General features: G+C 42.4%; 1 protein-coding gene across 4 annotated transcripts in view; it reads left to right on the top strand.

Moving 5' to 3' along the window:
* The window catches only part of TEAD4 (TEA domain transcription factor 4), a 51,069-nt gene extending 40,935 nt beyond the window's left edge, over positions 1–10,134 (top strand). For all 4 annotated transcript variants that reach the window (XM_072926293.1, XM_032751171.3, XM_032751172.3 and 1 more), the window contains 3 exons: positions 5,616–5,756; positions 7,119–7,271; positions 9,893–10,134. In XM_072926293.1, the coding sequence (XP_072782394.1) occupies positions 5,616–5,756; positions 7,119–7,271; positions 9,893–10,006 (408 nt within the window). In that variant the 3' untranslated portion in view covers positions 10,007–10,134. The remainder of the gene's footprint in view (positions 1–5,615; positions 5,757–7,118; positions 7,272–9,892) is intronic.
* The last annotated feature ends 6,382 nt before the right edge of the window (positions 10,135–16,516 follow it).

The raw sequence follows: 16,516 nt of genomic DNA, 5'->3' as shown, positions 1-16,516 counted from the left end.
GCTTTTTCATTTTGCTGCCTGATAGCTCTGGAGAAGTATGCAAATATACTGTTGATGTTCAAAGATGTATTGGATAAAGGAATTAATATGCTCTTGAATTTATAGCATCATTTTAGGATAAAATGGTGAGTAGAATTAAATTCTTGAAGGGATGCTTTGAGACATAAAGATATGATTGATTTTTCAGAGGTTCTGAGTTGAAGCTGTGGTTGCAGGTGACAAAGACTTTTAAAAAAACAGGGAATGAGTAAGCTGGGGTTGTGTATCTGCAGTTTTAGGCTTGAAGAACCTAAGGTATGAACCTGCCATTGCTACAGTAATGCCATTGAGTATACCAGATGATTGGTTTTGTACCAGAGGCCTAATTCTAAACACCAGGGTTGAGGTTTCCTGACCACAGGGGGGACTGAGTATCTAGCGTGACTGACAAAGAGATGTTTCTGTTTGTTCAAAGGTGCTTTAAATGATCTATACAATAGCTCAAAGTTAATGAGTTTGAAACATAAGGAGTGTTGCAGTGTTTGCAATTCTTCCTTGATTTTGGAATTGGGAATTTGGTACAATGAACTCATTTTTGGACTTGGGTTGGCAAGTTGTGTATGACATCTGCGTGACATTACTCTGTGCTCCAAGTGCATTCTAGCACACGACAATGAATGTGAGACATCAGCCTCCCAACACATGGGCAGTGGCAGCCCTGCTCTTTTCCAGGCTAATATTATCTCTGCCACCTGTTCCTCGCTTCTCCCCATGTACTCCTCCTATATGGCTCGTTATTAATAGTTTGGGGAAGAGGCGTTCTCAGGGCTTTGCACATTAGTAGAAATGGTGCACTTGCATCTTGGAGCTTCCAGAAGTTGTGAGACTCTGCATGGAAGACAGAAGAAAAATGGCAAACCAGGAATTCAGGGCAGGTAGTACTTTGCACAAAGCAACCATCTGCAGAGACATGAATCAGGGGAATTTCTTGGGAGCCCTGTCCTGCCTGTGAAGAATGTATGTAGTAATTTCTTCTTGGTGGTAGGCAGTCAAATCACTGAGCGTCTTCTTTCAGCTAAATGGAATATACTTTTGTGGGAAAGTGCTGAAGGGGTGGGCTGGAAAGTGCTGTCCTGCACTTGGCTTCTCTCCTGTCATAAGCAAATCCAGTCAAAACAGCAGCAGTGCAAATTGCCCTTAGCACCCTGCCTTGCCCACTAGATGCTTTCAATCATGACACTGTCTGGAGAGCAAGAGATGGCAATTTGGTCTCCACATCCATTCTGTTCTTGTTATTTCTCAGGCAGCAAATAAGACAGCAGCTAGAAACAGAGAATTTTATGATTTTTACGCACATTAATTTCACCTGCCATCACCAGCACCACCTCCAGTTGCTGCCTTATGTAAAGGGACTCTGGCAATGGCACTTCTTCCAACAAAGTTGTCCCCTACAGTATTCAACAGTGTAGAAATTAATAGCAGCAAAAGGCAGATTGAAAGATTGAATTGCTGAGGAATTTTCAAATAATCTTTTCCAGAGATGGAGGGGAGGGAGGAGCATATTAACTCGTAGAGGGCTACTATGCTCTTCCCAGAACAAATCCCTTCTTTTCCATCTAGAAATTTTGTCTTGTAGGTAATTAAACATTTTGCTTGCTTCTCTGGAAAGGAGGAAATGGTTGATGTTTTCCCCCAAGCAGGCAGATTCACTCTTGCATGCAGTATATGAATATCTGGGAAGTGCTGTATCGCAGATACCTCAGTGACTGTAGTTTCAGCACATTTGGAAGTCATTGGGCAAGCTATGGATAAGTGTGTCATCTGTGCAGAGCTTGCACAGCAAGCTGAACACATCAGATTTCTGCTATGCCAGAGTGTGCTCAGGTTTTTGCATCTGGAACTTCTGGGACAGAAAGCAAGAGCTCTGACTTTTTCAGAAAAAGTAGTATGCTCCATTTGGTGGCTCATAATTCAGATTTAGCTTGTAATATGCCTGATTTATTTGATCTTCTACCTTTGCCTGTAAAAGAGACTGAGAACAGGTGTTTGAATGCTGGACACCACCCAACAGCCTGAATGCTGCTGCTGCTGCCCCCGCAGTCCCATCCTGTTCTAGCAGTGGCAAGTAGGAGCCTGGAGGGCCAGGCAGCTCAGCCCCCTCAGTGAGACTTTCCTAAATCCTGCCTATGTCTCCTTTCGCTGCCTAGGCTGGGGTAAGGAATGTATTTAAGACTCATCTCACTTGTTGTTGGACATACTAGGGCATTTGCCAGAGAGGAGTTGAGGCACCTGGGTTCTAGTTACATCCAGTTACATATTAAAAAATTCTACACATTCCCAGACTATAAAGTGAAGATTAGCTCTCCTGCTTGATGGAGTTCTTGGTAGATGAATTTCCTTTGAATCATAGTCACTATTATTTCCTTGCGTCTTTTCAGAATGTACTAGAATGTACTAGACACAGTAAGACACAGTCAGACCTGTCTATGCTCACCTTGGGTGCTCACTCCAAGACTGGATGTTCTTGAACACAAGGTTTTCTTTAGAGAAGCAACGTAGTCCTGATGGTCTAGGTGTTGTGAGGAGCTCATAGGAATCTAGGCATGAAGGCCGTAGTGTTTTTAGATATTAAGCTAAATGCAGTAGCTCTTTTGGTCATTATGGTCTTGTTGTCATGCAATCCTGAGAAGTTTTAACTGCATCCTTTCGTGAATTACCCCGGTGTCCTGTTGGCATTTAGAAGTTAATTTGGCTATGGCAGATTACAGTGTTCTTCCTCAATTTTCTGTCTTGTCTCCCTTCAGGAGGTAATCATCTCCACAGCAGGGAAAGCTACGAGATTGGAGTTCCACTCCTCAGTTGTTTCTTGGTCTTGTATTCATGTATAGCATTGCTATTTTCAGTTCACATGTATGAACCAGGTTGCAAATAGTTCAGGAGCAGATATGTGTGTGCTAAATAATCTCTGGTACAGTGGCCAGTGCCTTCCTTAAGAAGGCAGGAACCAGCAGCTGTAAATAAGGGAAAAAGCTGTAACTCTATGGCCAGCAGTGTCTGCAGCTGCATTCTCTGGCAAATGAACTGAAGCTCTCAGCAAACTGATACTGTAATTCCCTGGAGTTGCTGAAATTCCCTGTATGTATGTTTATGAGATCTGCAAAGGTGACAGGAGGTGGGTACACAGGTCCTGGTGACTGATCACTCCATGTCTGACTGTCCTAGCCCATAATATGGGACAAGCTTTAGAATAAAATGTGCAGTGTAAATGTGAGGGAGTTCCAACATGATCCTGCTGCTCCACTGCAACAGGGCTTCCAGGTACCTGATTGTACATAGTGTCAATGAATGGTGACAGCTCCTTAATTCAAACGGTATTACCATAGTTTTGCCATTAATATTGATTAATTTGATGTTAATTGGCTGTGGAATTCTAGTCTGGCCTTCTGATGGGAGGTTTGTCAAACTGCAGATGCACCTAGAGTGGCTTCTTAGGGCTAGTGAAGCTTTTCTCATTAAGTGGACCTAGCATCTTTCTGCTTTGCCTCTTATTGAGTGTATTTAATTTTTAATTTTACCAGTGAGTATTTTGGAGAATGTAGCCTTAACTTTACTAGTGAGACCCTGAAAATGTTTGTCTGGTTCTGCAATGAGAGCCTCTGCTGTGTTTATGTAGCAGTGACCTGACCAAGCTTCTGTAGCCTTGACCTTTTGTTCTTTTTGATTCAGTGGGAGAATTTCTTTGGAAGAGCAGAATCAAGTCCATACATTTTGTTTATCACTCCCAAGGCAAATAGCAGAAAAATATTGTGGAGGACTCCTAGTCTAGTTCCTCTTTGGACAAGGGAAGAAGTTAATCTTTATTTAGAAAGTTGGAGTGTGGGTGAAATAAACTATACAGTTGATGGCATTGACATGGAAGTGAGTATTGCAGTATTACAGTAACTTAGTAAAAACTTAAACCAGAATGGAGTAATACTGCTATTCTCTAATACAGGTACATTTGTGGTACAACGAAAGTAGCTGCATAACTACAGTTATTTAATACTGAGGTCTTCAGCATAGCCATAAGAATAAGCTGTCCTGCCTTCTGCTATCCCTGCTGCCGCCCATCCTCCCAACACATTCTTTGTTTGAACACACACAGGTGTTTCTGAATCAGGCCAGGGAACTGATCCCACTGAGAACTAACTGAGCAATTCCTCAGTGACCCTTGTAATACAGCCACAGAGATGTGTGTCAGTACAGCAGGAATGGGGAAGCACAAACAGCTCTGGAAGACTGAGACTGCTCTCTCTTGGGGTCAGGACCAGCCTGGCATCATCAAACTACAACTCTGAGGTGCAGTTCCTCAAGAGACTCAAGCCAACACAAGTATATGTTACTATGAAAATAGGCATGCTTTGTGCCTTTTCTTCTGTGGTGCCACAAAGGCAGCAGCAAGCTCACGTGTCTACAGAAGGGGAGAAAACTTGACTGTCGCTTTCTAGACTGACCTAAACCTTTTGTGAAGTTGCTCCTTAAGACAACTAAGTTAACAGTATTTATTATCTCATGGCCCTTAAGAGACAGTTATTTTGCATGGCAAAGAAAGAGGGGCATTCGTTACTGTGGTGGTCCAGTTCTACCACATTGCTTGTCCTTAGTGCTGGTCCAGGTCTCAAATAAAAACTCTTCATTGACATTGGTTAGGAAAACCCTGCTAGAAGGGCATCTAATGCTGTCTTAATCACACTGTGTTCACTGTAGGAGGAACACATTTTCTTCAGTTTTCTCTTCCCTTAGCTCATCAGGAAGAATAAAAAGCTCTGGAGCAGCCTGTGGGACCTGATCCTTGCCTTTTGCTGATGTAAATTAGCACATGGGCTTGTGGAGCACAGAGAAGCTCTGCCCTTTCAGTTTTGAAGGGGAAGGAGCTGAGCTGGGCATTCCCACACACCTGTAGTGTTTCTAGAGCTTAAGGGAACAGCTGCTTGTTTCATAACTGCGGTTGGAATGACCCCTGGTGGAAGCTTCAGACAGCCAGGATTTTTATGAGTTCTGTCCCAACAGGAGACTTTGTTTGGCCAGCCTTAGGCACCCACATTTGAAAACTGTGGCTGCTACTGGAGATGGGTTTGAATTCAGGTGTAACTCGGCTAGATCCATCAGTAGCCTACATTCCTTATGTTGCATCCTGTCTATTTACATTTGTAGTACCTGAGCCTGATATATGTGTGTACTCACACATTCCTTTTCTCTGCTGTCTCTTTTCCCTTACTATGTTCTTAGGGTGGAAAAAATTTATTACTGTTGCTTTACCATTATTTTCCTTCCCTGGTGAGTCAGCCCAGTCTAACCTGTCTGTTGCACTGCTCTGTCTCTGCAGTCTGCTCTCCCCATGCTTTGTGAGTACCTCAACTGCGTTATGTTTTTCATGTTAGGAGGATATTCCACCAGATTTTCTCAATGTGTATGCAAATCCACACCATTTTCTGAAGTGGAAGTAGGATTTTATTCAATACTCTTCAGATTTCTCCCGCTTGCTCCCACACATTGGTCTGCTTAAGGAGCTGGGGAGGTAATGGTGAGAAAATGCCAAACCATCTATTGATAACCATCTTTTTTTTTTTTTTTTTTTGGGTTCTTTTTCTTGGCAGGCTGATTTGAATACCAATATTGAAGATGAATCCAGATCTTTCTATGGTGTTTCCAGCCAGTATGAGAGCCCAGAAAACATGGTCATTACCTGTTCCACCAAAGTGTGTTCCTTTGGAAAGCAGGTGGTAGAGAAAGTAGAGGTAAGGAGCAGACACCTGGGTGCAAGGTTCCCTCTGGCTGGCGTTTTGCCACTTCAAGTATTTTGTATCTCAAGGCAAAATATATCTCATGCTTCTTGTCAGGGAGATGGATGCCATAGATATAAGATCACTCAGCCTGCAAAATGGCCGTCTTAGGATTTCGCTGAAGGTCTGCTAGTGTTTGCTACTTTTCCCTTAAATCTCAGTTTCTGAGGAGATGTAAATATGCACAACTCTTAGCTCTGCCAGTTCTCTGGGGTTTTTTGGGAAGCAAATGAAAGCTAGGGAACATAGATGTGTTTTATAGTCCAGAAATGTGAAAACATAAGCAACACCTCACTCTCACCAGTGTTTTTAAACAGATCATTTATAGACTATAGCTATTAATTTGACTGTAGTAATTTACAGACTATAGTCTTAACAGTTTTATTAGACTTGGAGCTTATACACTTCAGCTTGAGCAACTGCAAATAACTGTGTTATGCATAGAACAGGCGTTGAAGAAATTCTGTTTGATTCCACATTCAGCTGCTAAGAGAGCTGCTTTGATATGCCTCCTGCTGTCCTGTTTCTCAAGGAGCCTTAGGATGCAGAAGCATCTATGTGCAGAGCACCAGGTGTTCTCATGTCAGCAGCCAGTTCAAGGTGCATCCTTCCCCAAAACCCATCTCCAGTCACGATAGGCATAACATGCCTGAAGTTGGGTTAAGTATTTGCAAAGGGATAGAGGGGCTAAAGGAAGGTGTTATGGTGCACATGAAAGAAGACCAAGCTTCTGGGGTGAAAGAAGGTTACAGGCATTTAAGGGTCTGGTGTGAAATCATAGAATATGGCCTCAATTTCTCCTCAAAGACAGATAAAATATACAGGAGCTAAGGTGTGAATGTGAGCAAAAATATCCCTGTGTCTATCATTGGCCAGACTCTTTCCTAAGTGGGGGGCATAAATTCTATGTTCTCTCACACAGGTACCAGAAGGCTTTAGTCTTTTTTACCCATAAAGCATCCTGAGCATAGTATTACTATCATTACTTCCTGGTCTTGCTAAAACAGTAGTTATTAACTTTTTCCGTTTATTCACACCTAGTATTTTTCTGGTAGAGATGCAGACTGTAGTGTAGGTGTCAAATGGTCTGTTCCTCTTAGTTACCTTTCACAGTGCTTTGAGGGTTTGCTGCTCAGGGAGCAGCACTTTCATCTTGCACAGTACCACCATTCTAAAGAAAACAAGAAATCAAGTAAAAGAACTTGGAGGACTCAAGGGGACTGACCTTGGTGAAAAGCACTGTGGTCACTGTTTATAAAATTACAGTGCCACTGTAATTTTTCTGTTCTGAGCCCCTTTTTGTGTTTTGCCTTGCAGACAGAGTATGCACGCTATGAAAACGGACACTATTCCTACCGCATCCACCGCTCCCCTCTCTGCGAATACATGATCAACTTCATCCATAAACTCAAGCACCTTCCCGAGAAGTACATGATGAACAGTGTGCTGGAGAACTTCACTATCTTACAGGTAGGAATTTCAGTTGTTTCCATTGCAACTTGGCAACATGTAAGCACCATTCAGGAGTTCACTGTTGAGAGCCAAAGCAGATTTCCTTTTATAGCTCAGCATCTAATTGAACTTTCTGACTTTCATGTGTATTGCACTTCAAGACCATTTATGGAGTTCTAGAGATAATAACTCATGCAGAGGAGCAGCAAAAGGATTTGAGAGACCTGGGTAAGAGAGAAATAAAAAGAAAAAGGAAGAGCTCATGAGGCAGAGAGACAAAGGAACAGTGAAAGGACAAAGGAAAGATGAAAAAGTCAGTGAAGAAAATGCTCATACCACTATTTAACAAATATTGAGGTCCTTTCTGTGCCTTGGCCCTTTTTACAAGGTAAAAAACACACAAGGGCACTTTTGGGTTGCTATAAATTTTTTCTATGGGAAGAGTTCTTCACTGACAATATTAGGGGAGAAAGAAAGTAGTTTCCTCAGGACCATCTGGGACCTGTACAGAGACATGCAAAGGAAGCGGTATGTTGTGGGGAAGCTCTGTGACACCTTCTGAAACACTGCAACCTCTAGATAAGTCAGAATTACAAGGCTCCAGCAATTAGATTTCCATTTCCGGTTTTGTTATACTCCCAACATCTTTCCAGGCTCAGATGCAGCCTAAATTTGGGAAGGGGGCAAACAGCTTAAAAGGCAGATTTTTCTAATGGACTGAATTCTGTGTTCACCTCTGTAAGAGGCATCATAGATCTTTGCCTAGAGAATGTGAGGCTGGGTTAGTAGAAGAGATGCTGGTGGCTGTGTGAAAGAATGGAAATCAAAGTGGTTTTCATTCCATTCTCTGAAGATCCTGAATAACTGCAGGCAACTCATTTCACTGCTGTGCCTCAGACACATCAGCTATAAAACATGAGGTTAATAATATACATCACAGGGCATTAAGTTTACTCTTTCATGCTTGTATTAAGATCTTAAACATCTGGAAGAAATGAGGAGTGTAAATGCTGAGAGTTCTTTTAGATGAGCAAAAGCATGAGAGGGGCAGAGACAGATGGAAGACCTGTGTGCTGTAATCCATTCTGGGCAACATTGTAGCTGCCTTCTGCGTGTTTCATTCCTCAGTCAGGAATTTCCTCATTTCCTATAAATTCTAAGAAAAAAACTGTCACATGGTTATAATTCCTCGGGGGCTTTATGTTCTGAGAAGTCTCAAGTCCTTCCCTTATCTTCTGACACCGATGGCATGTCCCATATGGGTGCTGGCACATACTACCTTTGCAGTACTGTGCAAGATGAAACTGCTGCTCCCTGAGCAGCAGCCTGAGCATTCCCCACTCCCCACCGTGGAGCTGAAAAATGCATAATGTAAGGCATGTTGGTAGTCCTCAGTCCCCACTACCACCTTTGAGGCAAGTCTAATTATATTTTTTTCTAAACCCTTTTATGAGCTTAGGTACCCCTAATCCCACAAGCATCATTTATCTTTGCTTTGCACATTTCTCTGGATCTAGAACTCCAAGATTTCAGAAAACTCATTTTTCAGAAAAGGGCCCAGTGCCTTAGCACACCTGGATGTTCTGGATCTTGCAGAAGGACTTCAACTGCAAATCCACTCATGAAGTAAGAAAAGAAAACAGAATAGACCAAAATCAGACTGCTAAAATGAATAAGGAAGTTTGAAAACAGCTATTTTTCCCCTGTTTTCACAAGAACAATGGGCTTTGGAACAGTGCAAGCCTCCAGCTGGAATGGTTTTCTTCTGCAGTTGAGTTTGTGCTGCTGCTGATAAAAATCTGTCTCCTCCAGCAGGAGAGAACTTTAGCTATGGCACAAACTCAAGTGACAAGAATTTGCAAAGTTGTGCAGTGACAGAGAGAGAGAAGCTGAGCTAGGAGTTCTGAGAGCAATATTTCTCTTGTCTGTGCCACCTAGTGCATGCTGCAGAAACTAGGACAGCACTGCTCCTTCACCATGCTGCTGTCATGTTGTAGAGACACTAAAGGGTCCTGAGGGGCCATAGAAAAAACATTGCAAAAAAGGAGCTTCTGTAAGAATGCATGTGTGTAGCAGCCCTCCTTCTCCCAACATCTACAGTGTATGGAATGGGAGGTGTAATGGAGTCAAATCTGTAAGTCTCCTGTAAAAGCAGATATACTCTTTAATCCTCATGTTCTGTGTCTACCATTGACAAGCAAGAGCAGAAGAAGGAAAACAACTGTTTGTGGCTGTGATATATCAATATATGTGTGAACAGGAGTGTGTGTGCCACAGGAGGGGGGTCTCTCTATGCCAAACAAACAGAACAAAAAGAGCTTTTTTTTTTTTTTTGTGAAACACTTTCCCTCTGCAACACCAGGGTGGGAAGTAGAGAACCTGCGTTTTCTGATGTGATCACTGCTTGGTCACAGTGGACTTTTCCTCATGGTGCACTTTTCATCATCTCCCTGTCTCTTCACTGCATTGTGGTTCTGAGGATGCAAAAGTGTTCTGGTTTGTGAGCCAAGCTGTGTATCAATCCTGCACTTCTCTGTTCTTTGTCTATTACTGACTCTCTGTTTTATGTTAAAAGTGTTGGAACATGTAAGCAGAGAAATAGCAGTTGCCATTTCAGCTTCTTCTCCTTTTCTGTCTAGGTTGTGACAAACAGGGACACACAGGAGACCTTGCTGTGCATAGCATATGTTTTTGAAGTATCAACTAGTGACCACGGTGCCCAACATCACATCTATCGGCTGGTGAAGGACTAGAGACTCTCTGCCCTGAGTTGTCCATGGAATGCATGTCTAAGAAAAAAGTCTGTGCTTGAACAACCCCTGCCCCTCCCCAAACCAAACTGAAAAATAAACTGCAGATATTGTGTATTTTCAGAAAACTACCTCTGAGCTGGTTTGTAATTGATAGAGTGAAGTTTCCATCTCCAGGTTTGTGCAAATGGGAAAAAGACTTGGAGTCATGGAAAGAGGCAAATGACTGCTTTAGGGTCTCACCACGATCAGCGTCCTGTGAAAAGCATTTCCCACAGTGCACACCCGGAGTGTGATCACACACGTAAAAGGAACATACACACCTGAGCATACAGCTGGGGCAGTGGCAATGGCAGCAGCTTCCACAACTCTGATCACGTATGAACAGGTTAAAGATGCTCATACTACACCTGGTCTGAGTGTGTGCACTCATAAACATTCATTTGAAAGCCAACACGTGCACAGACGTGGTTCCCATACATTTATTTATATAGGTGTCAGTTAGACATACAGTCATGTGCCTGTGTGTAGAGGTTGCACATATATCCTACACAACTGCCTGGCCACATCAGCAGTTGTGCAGTCACAGGCTCATTCAGCCTTGCCCTGTTAGAGGTTTGTTTCTTATTCCCTCTCTTCCATGCATGATAGTGGGAGACCAATCTTTCCTTTGTGTTTTAAATAAAATTATTCTTAAAAAATTTGGTTTGTTAAATCATGTTGTCCTGCCCAGTAGATTTCCTCTATGTATCAAGTCTGATGACTTTACAGGCTGAAATAATTCTTGCTGCTTTTGCTTCTGTTCTCCCTGCACAGCTACCAATGCTCAGTGAGCCAGTCTGTGCTCTTGTGCACCCACAAAATAATTATTTACAGAGGTCAAATTATTCCACCTGTTAGTCGCAGACAGTGAGATGCACAAGTATTTCACAGGATGTTGTTTGGTGAGCAAACTGGAGCGAAAGAATGAGAGAGAAGAGTGAAAACAGCTTAGCTTTCTGTGTTTCCAAGGCAATCAAACACAGCCTCTCTGCTTTACTTGTAAACTGAGGTTGTCTATTCAGAGAGGAGTCGCTGAGAGGCAATAATCTTGGTCCCCACAATGCTGCTGATGTGAGGGAAAGATGCAGCCATTCACGTTGCTCAGAGGGAAGAGGTGGTTTGCATGATGTTCTGGCAGCTGTTGAACAGAAAATTTATTGGGTGGCCAGGCAGAGTCGTGTGGCCTGGACAATCAATTTAATGTGGAAGGGAGACGAATTGACTTTACTTCCTCATTAAGCAACTGCATGCCAGTTGATCTGTTGTAACTGTAAAAGTGTGGGTTGCCATTTGCATGTGGGAGGTCCCTGACAGGGATGAGTCTTCACCAGGTGAACCCTGTGCTTTAAAGAATGGGAAGGAAAGGATAAGTGTAAGGAGGATAGCAAAGATGATGCCATGAAGTCAAAGCTGGAGAAGGATGGTTTTTTTCCTGTTATGGGAAAAGTGCTCCATATATTTTTTTCCCCCCCAATCTTGCAGATGCTGCATTCTCAGAGGCTACTTTTAAGGACCTTGCAGGGCTAGTGCTGTTAACCTTCTCTGGGCAGGAGCTAAAAGTGGATGGTCAAGAACAGAAAATTTGCTTGCACCTATTAAGCAAAATCTGCACCAAGTTCCTGCTCTGCCTGCTCTCTCCAAGGTGAAGAAATACCTTCAAGAACAGACTTCCAAACAGTAATACAGACACACAGATGCCAATAGCTTTCTTTAAGATCTGCATGGCTGGTAACCAGAATCAGTCAAGCTTGGAGAAAGATGAGCCAAGCACACCTAGAAAAGAAAGCATCTTGAAATACCTGCTGTTCTATGCTACACATGAAAAATCCATGCAAGCACAGGCTGCCCTTGCCCATCCATTGGGTGTTATTGCTAGTCCCAGCCAGGTGACCAAGCCACCCAGGACTGAATTAGCTACATCTCTGCAAACCAGGCAGCCCCTCCATCTGGTCACATAGGTATGAATGGCACCAACTGTCTACAGTCCATTGCTGATGCATGCACCTGCCTGTTTCAGCCCTGTGCAATTTCCTTCCTGATCTCTGAACCATGTGTGGAGCAGGCAACAAATCAAAAAAAAACCTTGCTAATAAGAAAAAAGACTGACCCTTGGGAAAAGTAATTTTGGCCAATGCAGACAATATTTTGAAATGAAGCCTGTACTGAGAAGGGCAGAGAAAGTCCCCAGCAATGGAAAATTCCTTATGATGTGTATTAGTACTCTGCTGCAAACATGAGCTTGGTGCCTTGCATGCATTCACTGACAGGTTGCACCACAACAGCAAACCTTGAAGAAGATGAGCCCTAGAAGTCCACTTAGTCCATTAGCTGATTATGAATAAAACCACATTAAGTGGTTTTCAGATGCAATCAAGGTAGTAAACATGAACCAACAGGCTGAGAAACAGAGGAAATCTTTGCACAGTTGATTTTGGGACACTTATGCAGGGTTTATTTTCAACTTAATACCAGTGCAAGATTCTTCTCTGACAGTATTCTTTTCTGTGCTTGTTCTTGGATTTCACAGCTCGCTGGTGTCAATAACCAGGGTTAGCAGGCAATATCTACCTGCCTGTGAAACTCAGTGGAGAAAGGAAAAGAAAATTTGTTTGTCTGGGAGAGCTCACTTTTATGTAGGCCAAGAGATTAAGAAGATTAGTAAAGCTAAGAGGCAAAAGAAGTACTGGAAATTTTGATCTGGACTGAAAGGCTTCTGACCCCTTGCAGCATGGGTGAGATCCATGCAAAAATACTTCAAAGACTGGAAGGACTGTAGCTCTCTGTCCCCAAGGCTTCCTTTCTTGGAATTCCACCAGAAGAAACCAGACACTGCATCGAACTAAGAGCCAGCTGCAATTTTGCTAAAAATGAAGCAAAACAAACACAAAATAGCAGCATATGTAAAAAAAGAGATAGCCTAGTTTCAAGAGGAAAGGCTAAATTGAGCTCTAAAGAACCAACAAAAAATGAGGATATCGGAATGTCTTACAAGTTTAATTTCTGTTGGGGCAGAAATACCAGAATTATTAACTTAACCTGTAAGAACTTGCTGTAAAATCAAAGGATGAAACATTAAAAGCTGATTCCCCATGTCACTTTACAGCCACAATGCTGGGACCTTAGAAGGTAAAGTGACAAAACAGAGATCTAAATATCCATGTTTTCTTTATAACAAAGCGCTTAAAAGTTTCCATTTAACTGATTCCCTTTTTTTTTTTCTAATGTACATGCTTCAGTTTATCAGCCCTAATTTGTGCAGCTCCATCTGCTTGTGGAATCATGTCAAACTGAATTATTAAAATGATTCCATTTACTGATAGTCTTATGAGATAAGACAGGCCATGGGTCTGAGCCACACAGAACGAGGCAAGTCAGGAGCCCTCCTTTCATCTGCACTTCAAAGCAAAAAGGAACACTTCAGGTAAGACAAGTTCATTTGAATTCATTCATGTATCCGTGGTGAGGGGGTGGGAACTTCTAAAGCTGACACTGCCAACAAAGAAAACATGTAGGTAGGCCTAGAGACAAAGGTAGGGATTAAATTTAAATATCTTTCTACTTCAATATATAGACCCAAGGATCATTATTTCCTTGAGTATTACACACATGCTTTAGCCTTTGGTGCAATGGTTTCCCAGGTTTGGTTTTTTTTTCCCCATTATCCAGCTCATTTTTGTCTTGCTTCCTTGACATCTTGGACTGGATGAAGGAGTTGAAGATCTTGTGTGGTTTCAGCAAAGAATAAGAACCAATTCAGACAGGTGAGAACACCCTCAAACTTGCTCTAGAGCTGTAGAAGGGGCAGGAAGAACACACGCTGAGCCTTCAAGAAGCTGCTAGGGGGTTATGCTATTTCACCAATCCTGCAAGCAGAGTCTACATCAAAACCAAGCAGGAAGGCAACAGACAACTTGCATGCTTGTAATGAAATGGCAAGATCAGGGCTACTCTCTGAGGGAAGGCTAGCCAGAAGCTTAGGGTGACCACAGCTCTGTCTGTAACCTCACAGACCGTGGTGCAGTCCCAAACCTCTTGGACACCAGATCCAGATCACTACACTGGAAGCCATGGTTGCCTGCATTTAACATGCTGGTTCAGCAATTAGTCAAGACTCCCAATTTTGACTCCATGAAAGTACTGGTGCCCATTCTGAGGAAAACTAATATAGCATTTTCCAAGAAAAGCAACCCCCCTTATCTCCTTCAGGTGCAAAATACAGCAATAATGATGGAAAGAACATGAATATAAGTAAAGTTTAAAAGTCTAGATGGATGATCTCTTTCTGTCAAAAAAAAGAAGCAAATACTTTGATTTTCAAACTCCTTAATTTCCCCACAGCACTTAGCTTTTTGTCATGTTATTATTTTATCTGAAATTGGTGGCTGGGACCAAAGCCACAGACTTGCTATTACAGTAGAGGAGGTACATCCTGTGAATTACACTGGAAAGCATCCCTTTCTTGATGCTTCAAATGCATCTACTCAAAGCTGTTCTCAAAAGCTGCATGTAGCCTTCAGGTTTGTTGGTCAGATGCCATGGATTCAGGTACACAGAATCACAGAATTAATGAGGTTGGAAAAGACTATTGAGGTGGTCAAGTTCAACCTATGACCTAATACCACCTTATCAACTAAACCATGGCACTAAGTGCCACATTAATTTTTTTAAACACCTCCAAGAATGGTGAATCTACCACCTCCCTGAGCAGCCCATTCCAATGCTGAACCATTTTTTTGGTGAAAATAATTTTTCTAATGCCTAGCCTAAACTTCCCCTGGTGCAGCTTAAGACTGTGGCTTCTTGTCCTGTTGCTGGTTGCCTGGGAGAAGATGCTGATGAGGTATAGCTCCTTCTGTTCCTCACTGTATGGACAACATCAGAGTGCCCCCACATTAAGATTCAGGTGCATGTGGAAGACAGCTAGTTGAAGCTGAAACATAGGTCCAACAGGCTACTTTCCAAAACTTAATGGCATAATTGAGAAGAGACCTGCAGATAATTGCAGTTTCCTTGGTACAAAGTGCATCTACAGCATCAGCCACTCCAATCCTCAGTTTCAGAGTGATCTTCAAGCTCTTCCCTAAATGATCAGGTTCATACAAAACTCCCATATATGGTTTTTTTTCCTGTGCACTTTTTACCTTTTTTTCCAAGGTAGACACCATACGATGATTTGATTTCACATATTGATTTCTCACTTTGACTTGAACTATAGAAATCCCATATACCCGGGTATAAAGCTGCTTTGCTTATGCAAAAGGTAAAGAACAAAACATCATGCTGTTTTTTTTGGAGTGAACAACCAACCAACAATAACACCACCATGAAAAGAGTCAAATGTGTTCTCATTTTCTGCTGACTTCCTGTGCTGGTTGTCTTTCAGGAAGTTGTTGTTTATTTCCAAAGTTTAAGTTACTAAAGATTGGCATCAATTCTGGAATGAAGATCCTTCAGTCCTCAGGTCTAATGGAATTTTCTGCATTAGAGCTACAGCATCCAGGAGAGGGACCCTTCTTGGAGTCTGGAACCCAAGAAGTTCTCTCCACTGATCTCTTTATCTCTTGGTGCATTGCATGATGTATTTCTTTCATTGCTTGCTTTAAGGTAAACACACAGCGATGTTTGTGTACTTCTGCACACAAATAAATGACTAACAGAGAGCTGCTGCACATGCTTCTCTTCTGGGAGGGAGAGAAACAAACATGCAGCAAAGGACAGTTGTGTTGCTGGCAGCACTTCCACCAGGATGCTTAGAGTCTGTTGAACCAAGCAGTTTATAAAAATCCACTTAGGACATGATGGAAGGTACAAGAGAATATATTTGATGTGGACATCCCCTTGAACTGAGAAGTGTGACAGCAGCGAAGGAAATTAGAATACACAGGGGACTTTGGGATGTGAAACAGATCTTTCTTCTGCAAAAACAGAAGCCTTGAGTTGCTCTTCATAAGCTGTAAAACAGTTCCTCTCAGGAGGCCCATGTCTATAATGGCACTGCTTTACTTCTGTAGGCATCTCTGCCCCAGTTCTAGGCTGTTTCCCCAGCACATAACACTTCACTTAGTGGTCCATGGCAAAATCTTCCCCAGCTCTGCTGGGACAACTTGAGAGATTCTTCTGCCCGAGAGAGTGTTTGAAATTGACTTCATTCAGTTTTTGTTGCACTTCACTGACACCCAGAGGAAGGCAGGTGGGGACTTTCTGTGTGATCAGATCTCCCTTATGGCCCTGTCTCACAGATAAGAATCATTAAGATTGGAAAAGATGTCCAAGAGTCCAGACATAAACCCAGGACTGCTGTGTCCACCACTAAAACAAGTCTGTAAGCACCATATATACTCATTTTTTGAATACTTCCCTGAATCGTGACTCCACCACTTCCCTGAGCAACCTGTTCCAATGTTTGAACACCCTTTCAGTGAAGAATTATTTCCTAATATCCAATCTAACGCTCACCTGGCAGAGTTTGAT

Source organism: Taeniopygia guttata, chromosome 1 (genome assembly GCF_048771995.1).
Source record: "Taeniopygia guttata chromosome 1, bTaeGut7.mat, whole genome shotgun sequence".
NCBI lineage: Eukaryota > Metazoa > Chordata > Aves > Passeriformes > Estrildidae > Taeniopygia > Taeniopygia guttata.
Note: the sequence above shows the minus strand (reverse complement) of the source record. Positions and strands in the feature narration are given on the sequence as shown.